The 15,274-nt window shown below is 44.9% G+C and overlaps 1 protein-coding gene across 1 annotated transcript in view; it reads left to right on the forward strand.

Annotated features, from left to right (window-relative positions):
• DPP4 (dipeptidyl peptidase 4) overlaps window positions 1-15,274 on the forward strand; it is an 80,917-nt gene that overhangs the window by 35,263 nt on the left and 30,380 nt on the right. The window contains exons 11-16 of the mRNA XM_054044805.1: window positions 561-696; window positions 859-903; window positions 4,716-4,820; window positions 4,917-4,984; window positions 12,575-12,628; window positions 13,216-13,340. Of these exons, the coding sequence (XP_053900780.1) occupies window positions 561-696; window positions 859-903; window positions 4,716-4,820; window positions 4,917-4,984; window positions 12,575-12,628; window positions 13,216-13,340 (533 nt within the window). The remainder of the gene's footprint in view (window positions 1-560; window positions 697-858; window positions 904-4,715; window positions 4,821-4,916; window positions 4,985-12,574; window positions 12,629-13,215; window positions 13,341-15,274) is intronic.

Below are 15,274 nucleotides of genomic sequence, written 5' to 3' on the forward strand. Positions count from 1 at the left end.
CAGAAGCAGTGGCATGTCCCTTCTCAAGCTCCTATATGGAGGCTTGGCCAAGCGGCTCTGCACGCTGCCCCATCCTCAGGCACCACCCCTGCAGCTCCCATTGGAGCGTGTAGGAGCCGGAGCAGAGCTATGACCCGGCTTAGCTGCGTGGCGCGGCCCTGACCCTGCGCCCCAGCCGGAACGCTGGAGAGGGGCCAAGTCGCATGGTGCAGCCCCAACCCAATGCCCCAGCTGGAGCTCCGGAGCAGGGCCGAGCTGCGTGGTGCGTCTCGCGGGCCGGCTTAAAATGGCTCACGGGCTGGATCCGGACCGCAGGCCATAGTTTGCCCACCCCTGTATGAATGAAAGCAAGCTGAGGCATTACCTGATGGCTAAACAATAGACAGCAAGCATTGCAATGGGTTACTGAGGTCTGTAGCATTGAATGCAACTGAAAAGTTCACTGCAACTAAAAGTGTAAGACCTGAATATGTAGAGTTCAATGAACTATTGGACACCACTATATAGAAAAGTAGTGTATGGAAGATACTGAAGCATTTAATAGCGTTTGTTATTTCCAGGGATCACTATTTGAGTGCTGTAACATGGGTAACAGATGAAAGGATCTGTCTGCAGTGGCTCAGAAGGATTCAGAATTTTTCAGTCCTTGTGGTCTGTGACTTTACAAGAGAGAATGGAATGTGGCAATGTCCAGAGGTATGAAAAATGGAGCTAAATAGTCAAATGACTTAATAAATAAGAGTCTAGAGTGGGGTTGAGGAAAGAAAAATACATTCAGACATATTTGTGTGATACATAGACTATGTGAAATATACACTATAATGCCAGTTGGGGGGTGTGTGTGTTTTTTCCCCTCAGGGCAAACAACATACAGAAGAAAGTAAAACTGGCTGGATCGGCACAGTGAGTATTCAGTTTCTAGATTGCAACATGTTACATAACACATTAATCATAATAAATGTCTTCCTTACATTTAATTAACTTCTTACCTTTCTATGGTGTGTTACCCAGACCTGATCTATAGCTTACCTTGGACAACTGCTAATTGCGCACATGTGGCAAAAGGAATAGATTTCAACTGGAGCTGTGCAAAACCCACTCATTTAAATTTCATGGGTTTTGTAACGCTAAACTTTCTGAGTTTGGCTCATAACCCTGGCTCCACATAGGTTAGATTGATCTAGGAGTTGCCAGTTGGCAACAGTTCTCTGGGACTGCACACCAGCTAGAGATAGCTGGCTTTGTCTCTGAGTCACTGCCTACCCTGGTGATAGTGTGAGGTTGGAGGTAGGAGCCAGGTATTCTCTGAGAGGTGGACACTAGTGGAATTCTCAGCAAGACCTGGCCACTCACCAGCCCCTTTGCACCATCAGTGTGGCAGGAAGGAGCCAGGATGTACTAAAACAATCTGGCCCATAGCCTCTCCACTGATTTGGTCTTCAGCATAGCAAAATATGATATCACTCCATTCAAGTCTCTCTCTTTTTTCTCTTAAAAAGAAATAAATTTCCCCAAACAACAACAAAATCTTGCTCGTTTTTTTGCATACATTTTAACCAACCAGATGAAATTTTTCACACAGCTCTGCTGAGTAGAACCCCATCTAAATGCCATTTTCCACATTGCATAGGGACAGAATGCCATGTGGTAGACAGTAGGCACCTGTTGAACTACTTAGACGATCTGGAGGAAGTGAAGGATAGGCCCAAAAGATCAGACCAGAGGGAGAAATGTGTTTCAGAATTTCTGATGAGAACACAGAATATGCTCTCTACGCCCGCACTCTCCACACATTGACTCTGTTTTAGTCACAAATTCACTTTTAAGTCAGAAAGCAAAAATTTAAAGAAACGCAGTGAGGGAGGAAACAGCAGGGATGAAATCATCCCCAGTACAATGATGAGAGATCATCCCACCTGCTGTCAAATTTGATATGGAGAGGAAGGCTTTAATGCTGACACATTTTGCTTCTATACAGCAAAGGCTCCACAATTAGGCAATTGGTGTAAACTGTTGGGCAGAATGGGGAGTCTTTGTGCCATTAAAGTAGCAGGATTTAAAAAAAAATCTTAACTGTATAAAAAGGATCAAAGCCAAGATGAGGATTATTGACACAGAGATAGCAAATGTGTGTGAGACAGCAGGGTTTTTGATTCCACGGAAAACCAGATGGGTGACAGTCTACAGCACACTAGCCTGCTGTGCACTAACTGGCCAAGTGGACCCTGCTACTGTGCACTAAAATTTCCATTTGAAACAGCAGTAGGTCAAAGCACACTATGGAACTTTCAGTGTATGGTAGCTGGGTCCACATAGCCAGTTAGTAAGTGACAGACTAGTGCACTGTAGACTCTTATCCTGGCTTGCCATGCATAAACTGTCCATATAGGCCATACATATTCTGTCCCTTTAATCTCATTCAACCCTGGATAACATGACACTGGTTGATCAGTGGCCTCTTTTTGTAAAGTGCTTTGAGATCTACTGATGAAAAGCACTGTGTAAGAGCTGGGCAGTATTATTTTTTACCAACTAGAGAAAAATTTTTAGTGAATTCAAGATCACTCAGGACTCCATGGTCCCTAGGAACCAACAGTGTGTTACCTCAGAATTTAAGTCCTTGCCAATTAAGTTAAAGGAGAATCACATTTAGCTGAAGTAAGATTGCAGTTTTAAATAGGGCTTTGAGAAACTAGTGAAATACATTCCATGAAATTTTGTACAAAAATATTATCAAGGAGACAGTGTTGTCCAGAGAAATAAACACAGGTATTGGAAAGGCTTGATTTCTAATCCCAGTTTATGCTACTGATTTACTGAATGGCCATAGGCAAGTCACTTTACCTGTCTCAGTTCCCCCATATGTAAAACAGGAATAAACAATAACATGTCCTGGGGGATTGTGAGGATTGGTAAATGTTTTGAGCATGTAACACACTATAGAAATATTATCTATTGTTATTTCACTTGGAGCATGTAAAGGAGTCAGGACTCACCCCTGCAGCACCTCCTACTGGTCATCCAGGGAATTAGCTCACCAGCCTCTGGAAGGCCCTCTACAGGCTGGTGATACACCTTGTCCTCTACTGGCACCCGTGTACCTCCCAGGACCCGGTGCCCCTATTACTGGGATGCCCCCTGGCAGTACCCCACAGATCTGGGTCTCCCCTCCCTGGGGAACCACCACCCACTATCCCCACTTTGCCTCAGCACTAGGCCACTGCCAGTCACCAACTAGCCCCCACTCCCTGGGGCAGACTGCAGTATAGGCCACTCATCACTGGCAAGGGTGGTTTGGACCTGCTACCTTGGCCTAGCCCTGGGCTGCCCTCTGCAACCCCCAGGACGCCTTGGCCTTCCGCTAGGCCGCAGCCTGGGGCTTTCCAGGCTGGAGCTCCCTAGCCCTGCTCCACTCAGGTACACTATCCCTAGCTTGCTGCAGCCAGGCCCTTCTCTCTCTGAACTCAGAGAGAGACTGCTGAGCTTCTGGCTGCCCTGGCCTTTATAGGGCCAGCTGAATCTGTTTGGGGCGTGGCCCCAGCTGCAGCCACTTCCCCCAATCAGCTCAGCCTAAAAGCTGCTTTCTCCATCCACAGCCCCCTCTGGACTGGAGCAGGGTTACCACCCCTCTACAGAGCAATTTCATAGGGAGAGGAGGTTGGCCTCCTCCTGTGACTGTGGGGCCTGTTTCCAATCCTCTGTCCATTCACGTATCCGGCCAGAGTTCCTCTGGGCGGCATCCACTGGCTCCCTTGACACCTTTGAGGAGCAGTGGGCGCTGTCCAGGGTTCTCTGCTTGGTGTCCCCGTCAGGTTCCCTTCTTTTGACCCTTTGACCGCACTTCTGTCCCTGTTATTACTTTAGTTGTCCCACGTAATCTTTTGGATTTCAGGCCCTGTGGGTCCTCCCCTTAGGCTGGGGGGGGGGGCCCTTTAGCAGTGGGCGGGCTTATGCCCACCCACTTCCTGAACCCCAATATGTACAGAGCAATTTCATGCCTTTCAATTTTTTTCCTACTTGAGTTTGACCCAAAGCCCTCTGGAGTCAATGGAAAGACTCCCATTGATTTAATGTGCTTTGGATCAGGTCTGTTTTGTTGAATGGTTATGTCTTCAATGAAAACATAAAAATACAAGTGCCAGCTTTAAGCTGTTCTGAATTGTGAAGCCACTGTCCACTCAAAATTGGGCTATTTGCCCTTGGAAACTGGCTTGTTTTATTGGAAAATGAAGCCATTTTTCAACTGAAAAGTTTGCAGAACATAGAAGACATAGCAATGAACTGTGCCCAAATTCATAAACATCATGCGGGCCCCCTCAAATTTCACATTTAGTGATTTGCAGTAACAAGTACACCATGATATTATAAAGTGACAGGGAAATAGTAAACCTGAAAGTCTTTAATTTGAAGGGGAGGTGGGAGCTCATGGTTGGCAGGTTGCTAATGCACCGGAAATTCTGCTGCTGAAGAAACAAAGACAACATGTTGGCTGTGTTTACTTCTGAAGATGGTTGCTATAGGTTCCATGCACCTAATCAAAATAGATTTCCAACCCTGAACTGAAACAGTATTCCGTGGTATGTTTACCGAGATGCATGACATGAATGTTAAGAGCCTATGAATTCAGATGCAGAGGGATTCCCAAAAACTGAAGGTCAGCATTTTGTTCTTGGGTTTCTGTTATCTGCTCTAATAGTTTTGTTGTGTTTTTCCAGTTTCAGCCTTCTGACCCTTACTTTGCATCTGATAATATTAGCTACTACAAAATTTTAAGCAATACAGAGGGCTTCAAGCACATCCACTATATCACCAGCACAGGGGTGAGTAATAACTCTTAGGATAGTCACTGCTGATTTACATTTCTTCAGGCCAACTTGGAATTTACCTTTCTACTTTTTGTCTCCCCTTGTTTTTAGAGCAGAATACCTATTACACACGGAAAATGGGAAGTAATCAGCATAGAAGCGGTAACCAATGACTTTATGTGAGTATTGTAAGAAAAGCAATTTAATTACAAGTCTTTACAACATAATACAGGTTAGGTACTGTTGGAGAGCCCACTAGGCGTGTATCTGTATCATTATTTGCCTAAGTACCTTTGAAAATCTAACCCTTGTGAATAGGCTGGAAGAAAGACCCACCCCCCTTGTCTTTGTGGAAGTAGGGGTCCATAAAAGTTTAGTGGAACATAAAAGACTCACTCAGATGTGCACACACTCACGGTTCCCAACACCAAACTCTGCATGCAAATACTTCTAAATTTGGGAAGATATTTTCATTCTAGATACAGTTCTGAACTTTGCAATGTGGTCCTATCTTTGAGATACATGTATACACATGCACACTGCTATATGTATTTGACTGTATGCTTTTCCTATAATATATTATTAAAAGATACTACAGTCTCTGTGAAACACTATGCCCTTTCTTCACATACAGACCAGAAATTGTAGGGGAGGGGGGAAAGCAGCAGTTGCACTATTTTTTCTGCTTGATTTGACTGTCTAGGGAATATTTAAGGCTTAAGCCTACTGACTCTAAGAGAAGCTGTGCCAGGTGCACTTTCCTTATTTTGTTTTAGAAAAATTCTTATTTTGTTTCAATCTGTTGCTCACATAAAACCAGAAATGCCTCTTTTTAAGATGGCCCAGCTCATTCTGGATGTGTCCTTCTGTAAAAAAAAATGTTTAGCCTTTAGTTCAGAGGGCAAAAGTCACCTTAAGTAATTATTAAAATTCTAGTGAAAAATGATGCGTTCTTTACCACTTACTGCATAACCAGTCTTTGTCAAAGTAGCCCACATGAACAAAAAGAAACTGAGTTCAAATTATTCTGTTCCAGTTCATGACTAGCAAGAACTATAGGAATAGTAGATGCAATGTGTACCATGTATAAAATATGATAAGCCTGGTCCTTGTCTCACACTGGTATAAATCAAGTGCAATTATATCTTAGTCAATGGAGATAAACAGATGTGGTGAGAGGAGAATTGGACCTATACTGTATTAAGTGTGTGTGTGTGTTTGTCAATCACAATAAATAAGGCATTTGTTACAATAAATATATTTAGTTAGCAATATATAACAGAGTAAATTACATCATCTAAAGTCCTGTTCAGTCATTTACTCTGTGTAATGTTCACGCAAAGACAAAGAACTTTAAAGCTTCTCCAGTAGATCTTACTTGTAATGAGGCCTCCAGATGATGTACAGGGCCATTTAACCCACAGATTGCTGGATACGTTTTGATGCGAGCCTATTTAAGTTTTTAAAAAAATCAATGTAGGACAGGTAACGGCATTGTGCTTGCAATACAAGGTGAAGTCCAGCTCATGCTATGGCTGCAGCATATGAGCTAGCTTGACCGTGGGTCATTGTTTATCATAGCCTCTAGCTCACTCTTGTGCATCATGGCTGGTGCCACCTATCTTCTCTCATAGAATTTGACACTTCTTGCACATTGATTTCTTGCAGCTAATGCCTGTTTTTAAGTTCAGGTACAATAACAACTCCTCTAATACACACATCAGGGTGGTGATCAGTAAGTAGGAAAGAAACCTGCCCAAATTGTGGTTCTCATAAAGAGAACTTGGAGGTCTGGCAGTTTGGGGCAGGTAGAAACTCTTGTAAACTGAACTGTATTGATCTGGCGCCATTGATCAATAACTATGGAACACCATGTGATCATTTTTATTGAGTCACTTCTAGGTTCTAGCTAACATCAAGAATCGCACTGCTAAGGCTCTAATGACCAATACCATGAAATTCCTATATAGGACAACATTCTATCCTAGGACATGCATGCACAGATCCCACTAACTTCACAATTCCCCTTAAAGTCAGTGGGATCCAGAATGCTTTCCAGGGTGCTCTTTACCTACCTGGAGTTACAGGAATGTTGGAATAAAAGACTATCATCAATCGGGCTGTCAAGCAATTAAAAAAATTAATCGTGATAAATCGCACTGTTAAGCAATAAGAGAATACCATTTATTTAAATATTTTGGATGTTTTCTACATTTTCAAATATATTAATTTCAATTACAACACAGAATACAAAGTCTACAATGCTCACTTTTTATATGTATTTTTGATTACAAGTATTTGCACTGTATAAAACAAAAGAAATTGAATTTTTAAGTTCACCTAATATTGCATAACAGTACTTGTCTGAGGTCACTATTTCTTTTATCATTTTTACAGTGCAAATATTTGTAATAAAAAATAATATACACTTTGATTTCAGTTACAACACAGTCTACAATATATTTGAAAATGTAGAAAAGTATCCAAAATATTTAACACTTTTCAATTGGTATTCTATTGTTTAACAGCGCAATGAAACCTGCGATTAATCGCGATTAATTTTTTTGAGTTAATCACATGAGTTAACTGCGATTAGCCCTAGTTACTAAACATTTTTTCCATGAAGAAAGAGTCACAAAACAGTAACAGCTGTTTTGAAAATTGCTCTTTTCAAACTGTTACCAAGAGAGAACCCTAAATACGAGCTATTTTTTATTTGAGTAACTTAGCCAATGTGTTAAACGTATTGAGCCAGATCCTTGGCCTGGCTTGATGCCCTTTTCGCTACTTCAGGGATTCAAAGTTTACTTAAAACTGCCTTAAATGGGCAGCTGGGGATTCCCTCAGCAAGAGAGAGTTCCTGCATAATCCATGTCCTGCCACTTCCTCAACATAAGGGATGTGTTGGAGGGGACATGGCCAGAACTGTTAGAACAGCTCCTAAGGGCAATAGAGACTGGTACAGCTAATGCTGAGGCTGCTTTAAGTTCCAGCAGAGGCCAGATTGTTCCCCTGCTGCCTCCAGGATGGGTGGAAAGCCCCACCTCATCGTGTGTAATAAGTGCTGTGCCAGCACACCCAAGATTCTGTTCCATAATTTAAAATATAAGCCAAAATCAAACCATATCTATTTTTTTCTGCTCCTACATAGACTTTTCTGAACTAACTTCGGCTCTATATCAGTCAGTGTGGTCCCCCTAATTTCAGTGGTTCCCTTTGCTCCTTGTTTTGTTGCTGATCTAATCAGCTATGCTGGTGTTTCCTACATAGGCAGGTTCTCCATGTGCTTTGGAATCTCTGATCCAGGCCTGTAATTTCACAACACTTGGCCTCCAGGGTTATGCTTGTTCCTTTGATAGGCAATCCCAACTATGAAGACACAATTTAGGTACTTCTGAGTAGTGTTTCAGTCTGCACTCAGATACTCAGTGGCAGCATTCAGTATGACATTGTCTGTGTCAATCAGACAGTAGCATGACAAATGCAAGCCAGGACTTAATGAAATGTGTGAAGGACTCTCTTCTGTCCCTCTTCAACAATCCTGGAATGCAATAAAATCAGTGAGAGGGGCCAGCCTCACCTGTTTTCATGGCACTAACCATGAAAGGAGGATAATAGTCTGGCTATACCGAAAGAAGGACAAGAGACATTTGATATGGCCGTAACTTTATTATTAAATGTCTGGGCCTATCCAGCAGATAAAAGTGTACAGTACAGGTAACACCATGTTTATTCTGTAATTACCCGGGGGGGTTCTGCCAGCTCCCCCTCTTTTTCCATCCAGGTCCCCCAGCCAATCCATTGCTGGGACCTTACCAGCCACCCCCCTCATAGGAGGGTTAAGGTGGGCTATAAAAAGGGGGTTTGGCTCCCTGCTGTACCAATCATAGGAGCCCCAACCCTCCCCCATTCTGTTCCTTTAATCAACAGCTCTAAGCCATTTATCCGGTCACTGTTTCCCTTCCCTATGGAGTACCTGCACTGGACATCCGCCCCACACTTACATCATGAGTTGCGACATACAGCCTACCACCTGTCATGCCATGCATAGAATCATAGAAGATTAGGGTGGAAGAGACCTCAGGAGGTCATCTAGTCCAACCCCCTACTCAAAGCAGGACCAGCCCCAACTAAATCATCCCAGCCAGGGCATTGTCAAGCCGGGCCTTAAAAACCTCTAAACATGGAGATTTTACCACCTTCCTAGGTAACCCGTTCCAGTGCTTCACCACCCTCCTAGTGAAATAGGTTTTTCTAATATCCAACATAGACCTCCCCCACTGCAACTTGAGATCATTGCTTCTTGTTCTGTCATCTGCCACCATTGAGAAGAGCCTAGTTCCATCCTCTTTGGAACCCCCTTCAGGTATAGGGTGACCAGACGTCCCGATTTTATCGGGACTGTCCCGATATTTGCTTGTTTGTCCTACATCCTGACCGATGTTCGGTTGGGACACTGGACAAACAACAATTTTGCCCTCCACTCTGGTGCACAGGTGGAGCCTAGAGGGGCTCTCGCCCCCCCATCCCGACTCCACCCCATTCTTCCCCCAATGGATCCCTCCCCAAATCCCCGCTCCCAACCCCGCCCCCTCACTGCCCCATTGGATCCCAAGCCGGGCCCGGGGAGGAGACGCCCCTGTGCACTCTGGCCATGGCCGGCCGGGCCAGGAGCGCTGAAGTGCAGCGCGGAGGCTGCTCCAGCCCTGCAGCCCACGGGGCAGCGCGGTGGGTCCGGGGACAGCGCGGAGCGGGCAGGGCCTGGGGGCGTGGGCCGCCCGCCGGAGACACGCGGCGGAGAGGGGCTGCAGGGGCGAGACTTGTCCCAGGCGGGGCAGCCAGCGGACAGGGGCGAGGAGCCGGCCGGGGTCCCCCAAATCGATAAACTTCCCCGCCGCTGCCGGGGAGCCCCGCGCCTCTCCCACTTGGCTGCACTCCAGCAACTTGCCCCGCTGGGAAGGAGCCGCTGGAGCGCAGCCGAGTGGGAGAGGGGCGGGGCTCCCCGCTGGCGGCAGGACACGCCGCATGTGCCCAGGGTGGGCCGGGGGGCGGGAGGCTCCTCGGGGAAGGCAGCGCGCGCGGCTGGGGCGCTGTGTGCAATCTGGCAGCGCAGCTGGGGCCTGCTAATGCCCCCGGCTCCTGCGAAACTGCTTTTAAAAATTTTTTTTTTGCTCTGCCCCCGCCACCCCGTTCCCCCTCACTCCCCGATATTTCATCCCTGTGATCTGGTCACCCTATTCAGGTAGTTGAAGGCTGCTATCAAATCCCCCCTTACTCTTCTCTTCTGCAGACTAAATAAGCCCAGTTCCCTCAGCCTCTCCTCATTAGTCGTGTGCCCCAGCCCTCTAATCATTTTCTTTGCCCTCCACTGGACTCTCTCCCATTTGTCCACATCCTTTCTTTAGAGGGGGGCCCAAAACTGCAGTACTCCAGATGGGGCCTCACCAGTGCCAAATAGAGGGGAATAATCACTTCCCTCGATCTGCTGGCAATGCTCCTACTAATGCAGCCCAATATGCCGTTAGCCTTCTTGGCAACAAGGGCACACTTTTGACTCATGTCCAGCTTCTAGTCCACTGTAATCCCCAGGTTCTTTTCTGCAGAACTGCCACTTAGCCAGTCAGTCCCCAGCCTGTAGCAGTGCATGGGATTCTTCCGTCCTAAGTGCAGGACTCTGCACTTGTCCTTTTTGAAACTCATCAGATTTCTTTTGGCCCAATCCTTCAAGTTGTCTAGGTCATTCTGGACCTTATCCCTATCCTCTACCTCTCCTCCCAGCTTAGTGTCATCTGTGAACTTGCTGAGGGTGCAATCCATCCCATCATCCAGCTAATTAATTAAGATGTTGAACAAAACTGGCCCTAAGACCGACCCCTGGGGCACTCCGTTTGATACTGGCTGCCAACAAGACATTGAGCCATTGATCACTACCCATTGAGCCTGACAATCTAGCCAACTTTCTATCCACCTTATAGTCCATTCAGCCAATCCATACTTCTTTAACTTGCTGCCAAGAGTACTGTGGGAGACCATATCAAAAGTTTTGATAAAGTCAACGTATATCACATCCACCGCTTTCCCCGTATGCACAGAGCTAGTTATCTCATCATAGAAAGCAATCAGGTTGGTCAGGCATGACTTGCCCTTGGTGAATCCATGTTGACTGTTCCTAATCACCTTCATCACCTCCAAGTGCTTCAAAATGGATTTCTTGAGGACCTGCATCCATGATTTTTCCAGGGACTGAAGTGAGGCTGTAGTTCCCTGGATTCTCCTTCTTCCCTTTTTTAAAGATGGGCACTATATTTGCCTTTTTCCTATCATCCGGGACATCCCCCAATTGCCATGAGTTTTCAAAGATAATGGCCAATGGCTCTGCAATCACATCAGCCAACTTCTCAGCACCCTTGGATGCAGTGCATCCGGCCCCATGGAGTTGTGCATGTTCAGCTTTTCTAAATAGTCCTTAACCTGTTCTTTCACAACTGAGGGCTGCTCACCTCCTCCCCATACTGTGCTGCCCCATGCAGCAGTCTGGGAGCTGACCTTGTCTGTGAAGACCAAGGCAAAAAAAGCATTGAGTACTTCATCTTTTTCCACATCATCTGTCACTAGGTTGCATTCCCCATTCAGTAAGGGTCCCACACTTTCCCTGACCACTTTCTTGTTGCTAACATACCTGTAGAAAACCTTCTTGTTACCCTTCACATCCTTTGCTAGCTGCAATTCCAATTGTGCTTTGGCCTTCCTGATTGCACCCTTGCATGCTTGAGCAATATTTTTATACTCCTCCCTAGTCATCTGTCCAAGTTTCCACTTCTTGTAAGCTTCCTTTTTGTATTTAAGCTCACCGAAGATTTCTCTGTTAAGCCAAGCTGGTCGCCTCCCATATTTTTGCTATTCTTTCTGCACATCGGGATGGTTTGTTCCTATGCCCTCAATAAGGCTTCTTTAAAATACAGCCAGCTCTCCTGGACTCCTTTCCCCGTCATATTAGCTTCCCAGGGGACCCTGCACATCAATTCCCTGAGGGAGTCAAAGTCTTCAGGAACAAAGCCCTCTCTGAACACGCTGTGGGGAAGGCAAAAAACCCTCATCTCCGCCTTCGCCAATCTGGTATTTCACCACCTAAAGGGGAGGGAGGGTGGCTGCTGCCTCAGGCTGCTCCATCTAAAAGGGGGCTTCGCGCACAGGGCTGTCCCTTATAAATCATTTTGCCCATCCACTGCCCAAAGGATGAGTCAGTGTCACCACACTGGCCTCTTGTCCCCTTTTTCAGCAGTTAGCCTCGCTCTCCCACCCCAGCCATAAAGCACTGTTCCCTTTGTGGCCAGACACACAAATTTCCACCGACTTAAAGGTGCGGTGCAGTCATCAGGGTGTATAGCACTCCTTGCAACTACTGTGTCCAAACACAAGGTGTTCTCTCTAGTTGAGGGTCTGCCTTGTCGCTGCTCCCCCTGAAATTGCAATAATCTCTGTGAATGCTATGGCAGGCAGAAATACCACAATGTGTGAAGCAAGTTACTTGAGTTTGGCAACTTTGAATATATAAAAATAATACAGTGACAGTTCGTTTGGATAGATATAAATATGAACACCACATGATATCTCATATACTTACCTACATTAGGGAGAGTTACATTAACTTCTCTAAATAAAAAATTTGATGCGTAAAAATGTAATTAAGCAATATCTAAATGATCATTTTATGTCTTGTGTAAATACACCATAAATAACTTACTTTAACCATTGTGTTTGTTTTATAGATACTACATCAGTAATGAATTTGGTGGAAGGCCAGGAGGAAGAAACCTTTATAAGTATGATGCTTACTATATTTCCAAATTTAGAAATGAAAAGAATGTAATGAAAATTATAGACAAGTTTAGTGATTAAGATATTCAAAATCCATTGATCCTGAATAAAATGTACAGTTCTGTGTGGGATAGTTAATTAAAATATTTTAGGAAAACAAGCTGTTAAATAAGACGTTGTGTTACAGAGAATAAAACAATTTATTTAGAAGATGAAAAATGCTCATTATAATATTAGTATTTTAGAGTTTTGATTATGATGTAAATTGCAGTATTGCCTGAACTCTGGAGTGCTAGTTTCTGGTTTTGCTGCCATTAAAATCAACTGAAGTTTTGCTGTTGACTTTAATGGGAACAGGACTGCACCTTAATACGGTATATAATGGCATGTTTGTAAGAAAAGCACATCATAATGTGAAATGCATTGTTACTAGGGAGCTCTGTTCTACATAAATGCTTATGCATGGTTTGTACAGAGATATGTCTCTGATGTAAAATAGACAAATTCCATCTGGCGTTGTTTAGTGGTGACTGAATGGATGTTTTCAGAAATGTCATTTACCTTTGAAATGAAACTTTCCATCACTTTGCAGAGTGTTGGTTGGAAATGGTCCAACCACACCTAAGTGCGTGAGCTGTGATCTGGACAAAGACAGATGTCAGTATTATTCTGCATCCTTCAGCAATGATGCACAATATTATCTGCTGAATTGTTATGGTGAGTATGACCCAAACTAATAGATGCGAATGGGACTCAGTATTTAATTAGGAGGGGTTCAACCAACGATGTTTATGGTTACATGCTAAAGAACAATGTTATGTGTTCATTGTTGTTTCTTTGGACTTATGCAGTAATTAACAGCTGCCTGTCCTAGGCTCTAAGCACCCGTCACTCAAATTATAAGAATAAAAATAAAATGGAATGATAGCTTACCCCAACAGCCAGCAGAACTCAACCCCCCAACAAAACATACAATTCCCCTCCCCCATGCAGATCTAACCTCCAGCAAGCCCCATCTCTGAAGCCACCTGTGCAAACAGATGCATCTTGCAGCATGCTCAAAAGGACAACAGATTTGGGTCAGTGGCATGTGCCAGTGCTGATGGCTCATCTCAAAGAATGAGCTACTACCAGCCCCCCCTCTTCAATTCTGAACACTTCAATGCCCTCAAGTATCACAGAGGTGACACTCTTACTCCAGAGGTGGAATGTGGGCAATAGATTCTTGCCTTCTTTGATAACTGGTGGTTCACGGGGAATCAGTGGCAGAATTCCATAGGGAGACTTGTTTATTTCTCTGAAAGGGAAGATGCTGCTATAGAGAGCTGTATATTGTGGAAGCACTTGGATGTTCCTTTGGGAGCAAGGCCAGTGATTTACTTTTTAGGGACGAGAAATCCTCAGTGAGTGTGCTTAATATCAGGGGAGAGATGGTGCCGTTAAAAAGAGTCCAAGAAATATTTAGTGTCCAATATTTAGAGTCCAAGAAATATCTGAACTCACCTCCTGAGTCATTGACCTACTGGCACACATGCTGGAAAGTGATAGGGATTAATTAGCTAGTTCAGCGAAAAAAGCATCTGAATCACCCAAGTTCTGAACTGCACATTGTTTTAAGATGCTGAAATCTTAAGCCAATGCTTTCGCTTTTCGGGTGTCTCTCAAACATGGGAGGGGGGATCCTGTGGCTTCTGTGGAAAGCAGGTTTAGGGCCTTTGGGGAGACTATAGGGGTCTCAATGATGGTCCTTAAAAGGTTCAGATACTCATCCAGAAGTTTAGATACTTTCCCAAGCTGAACATTTTGGGATTCACACTCTCCTAGGGTATGTCTACACTGCGAAATTAGGACGATTTTATAGAAGTCGATTTTTTAGAAATCGATTTTATACAGTCGATTGTGTGTGTCCCCACTTAAGACCAGTAAGACCATTAAGTCGGCGGAGTGCGTCCACAGTACCAAGGCTAGCGTCGACTTTTAGAGCATTGCACTCTGGGTAGCTATCCCACAGTTCCCGCAGTCTCCGCCGCCCATTGGAATTCTGGTTGAGCTCCCAATGCCTGATGGGGCAAAAACATTGACGTGGGTGGTTCTGAGTAAATGTCAGTGGTATGTCATCTGCACAGGTAACCCAGGAAAAAAGGCGAGAAACGATTTTTTGCCGTTGCTTTCACGGAGGGAGGGGGGGTTGCTGATGACGTTTACCCAGAACCACCCGCGACACTGTTTTTGCCCCATCAGGCATTGGGAGCTCAACCCAGAATTCCAATGGGCGGCAGAGACTGCGGGAACAGTACAGTAAGTCAACCCTGTACGCCATGTTGTCAGTTGCCCCCCCCCCCCTCAGTGACAGCAACCTTTTTTCCATGCAGACACCATGCCATGGCAAGTATGGAGCCCGCTCAGCTCACCGTCACCGTACGTCTCCTGGGTGCTGCCAGACGTGGTACTGCATTGCTACACAGCAGCAGCTCATTGCCTTTTGGCAGCAGACAGTGCATTACAACTGGTAGCCATCATTGTCGTCTCCTGGGTGCTCTTTTAGCCGACCTCGGTGAGGTCGGTCGGGGGCGCATGGGCAGACATGTGTGTTAGTGTTACAGGATCACGTTTAAAAAGGCATTCAATTAAAACACAGATGTTCTTTTGTT

Source organism: Malaclemys terrapin, chromosome 11, assembly GCF_027887155.1.
Source record: "Malaclemys terrapin pileata isolate rMalTer1 chromosome 11, rMalTer1.hap1, whole genome shotgun sequence".
Taxonomy (NCBI): Eukaryota; Metazoa; Chordata; order Testudines; family Emydidae; genus Malaclemys; species Malaclemys terrapin.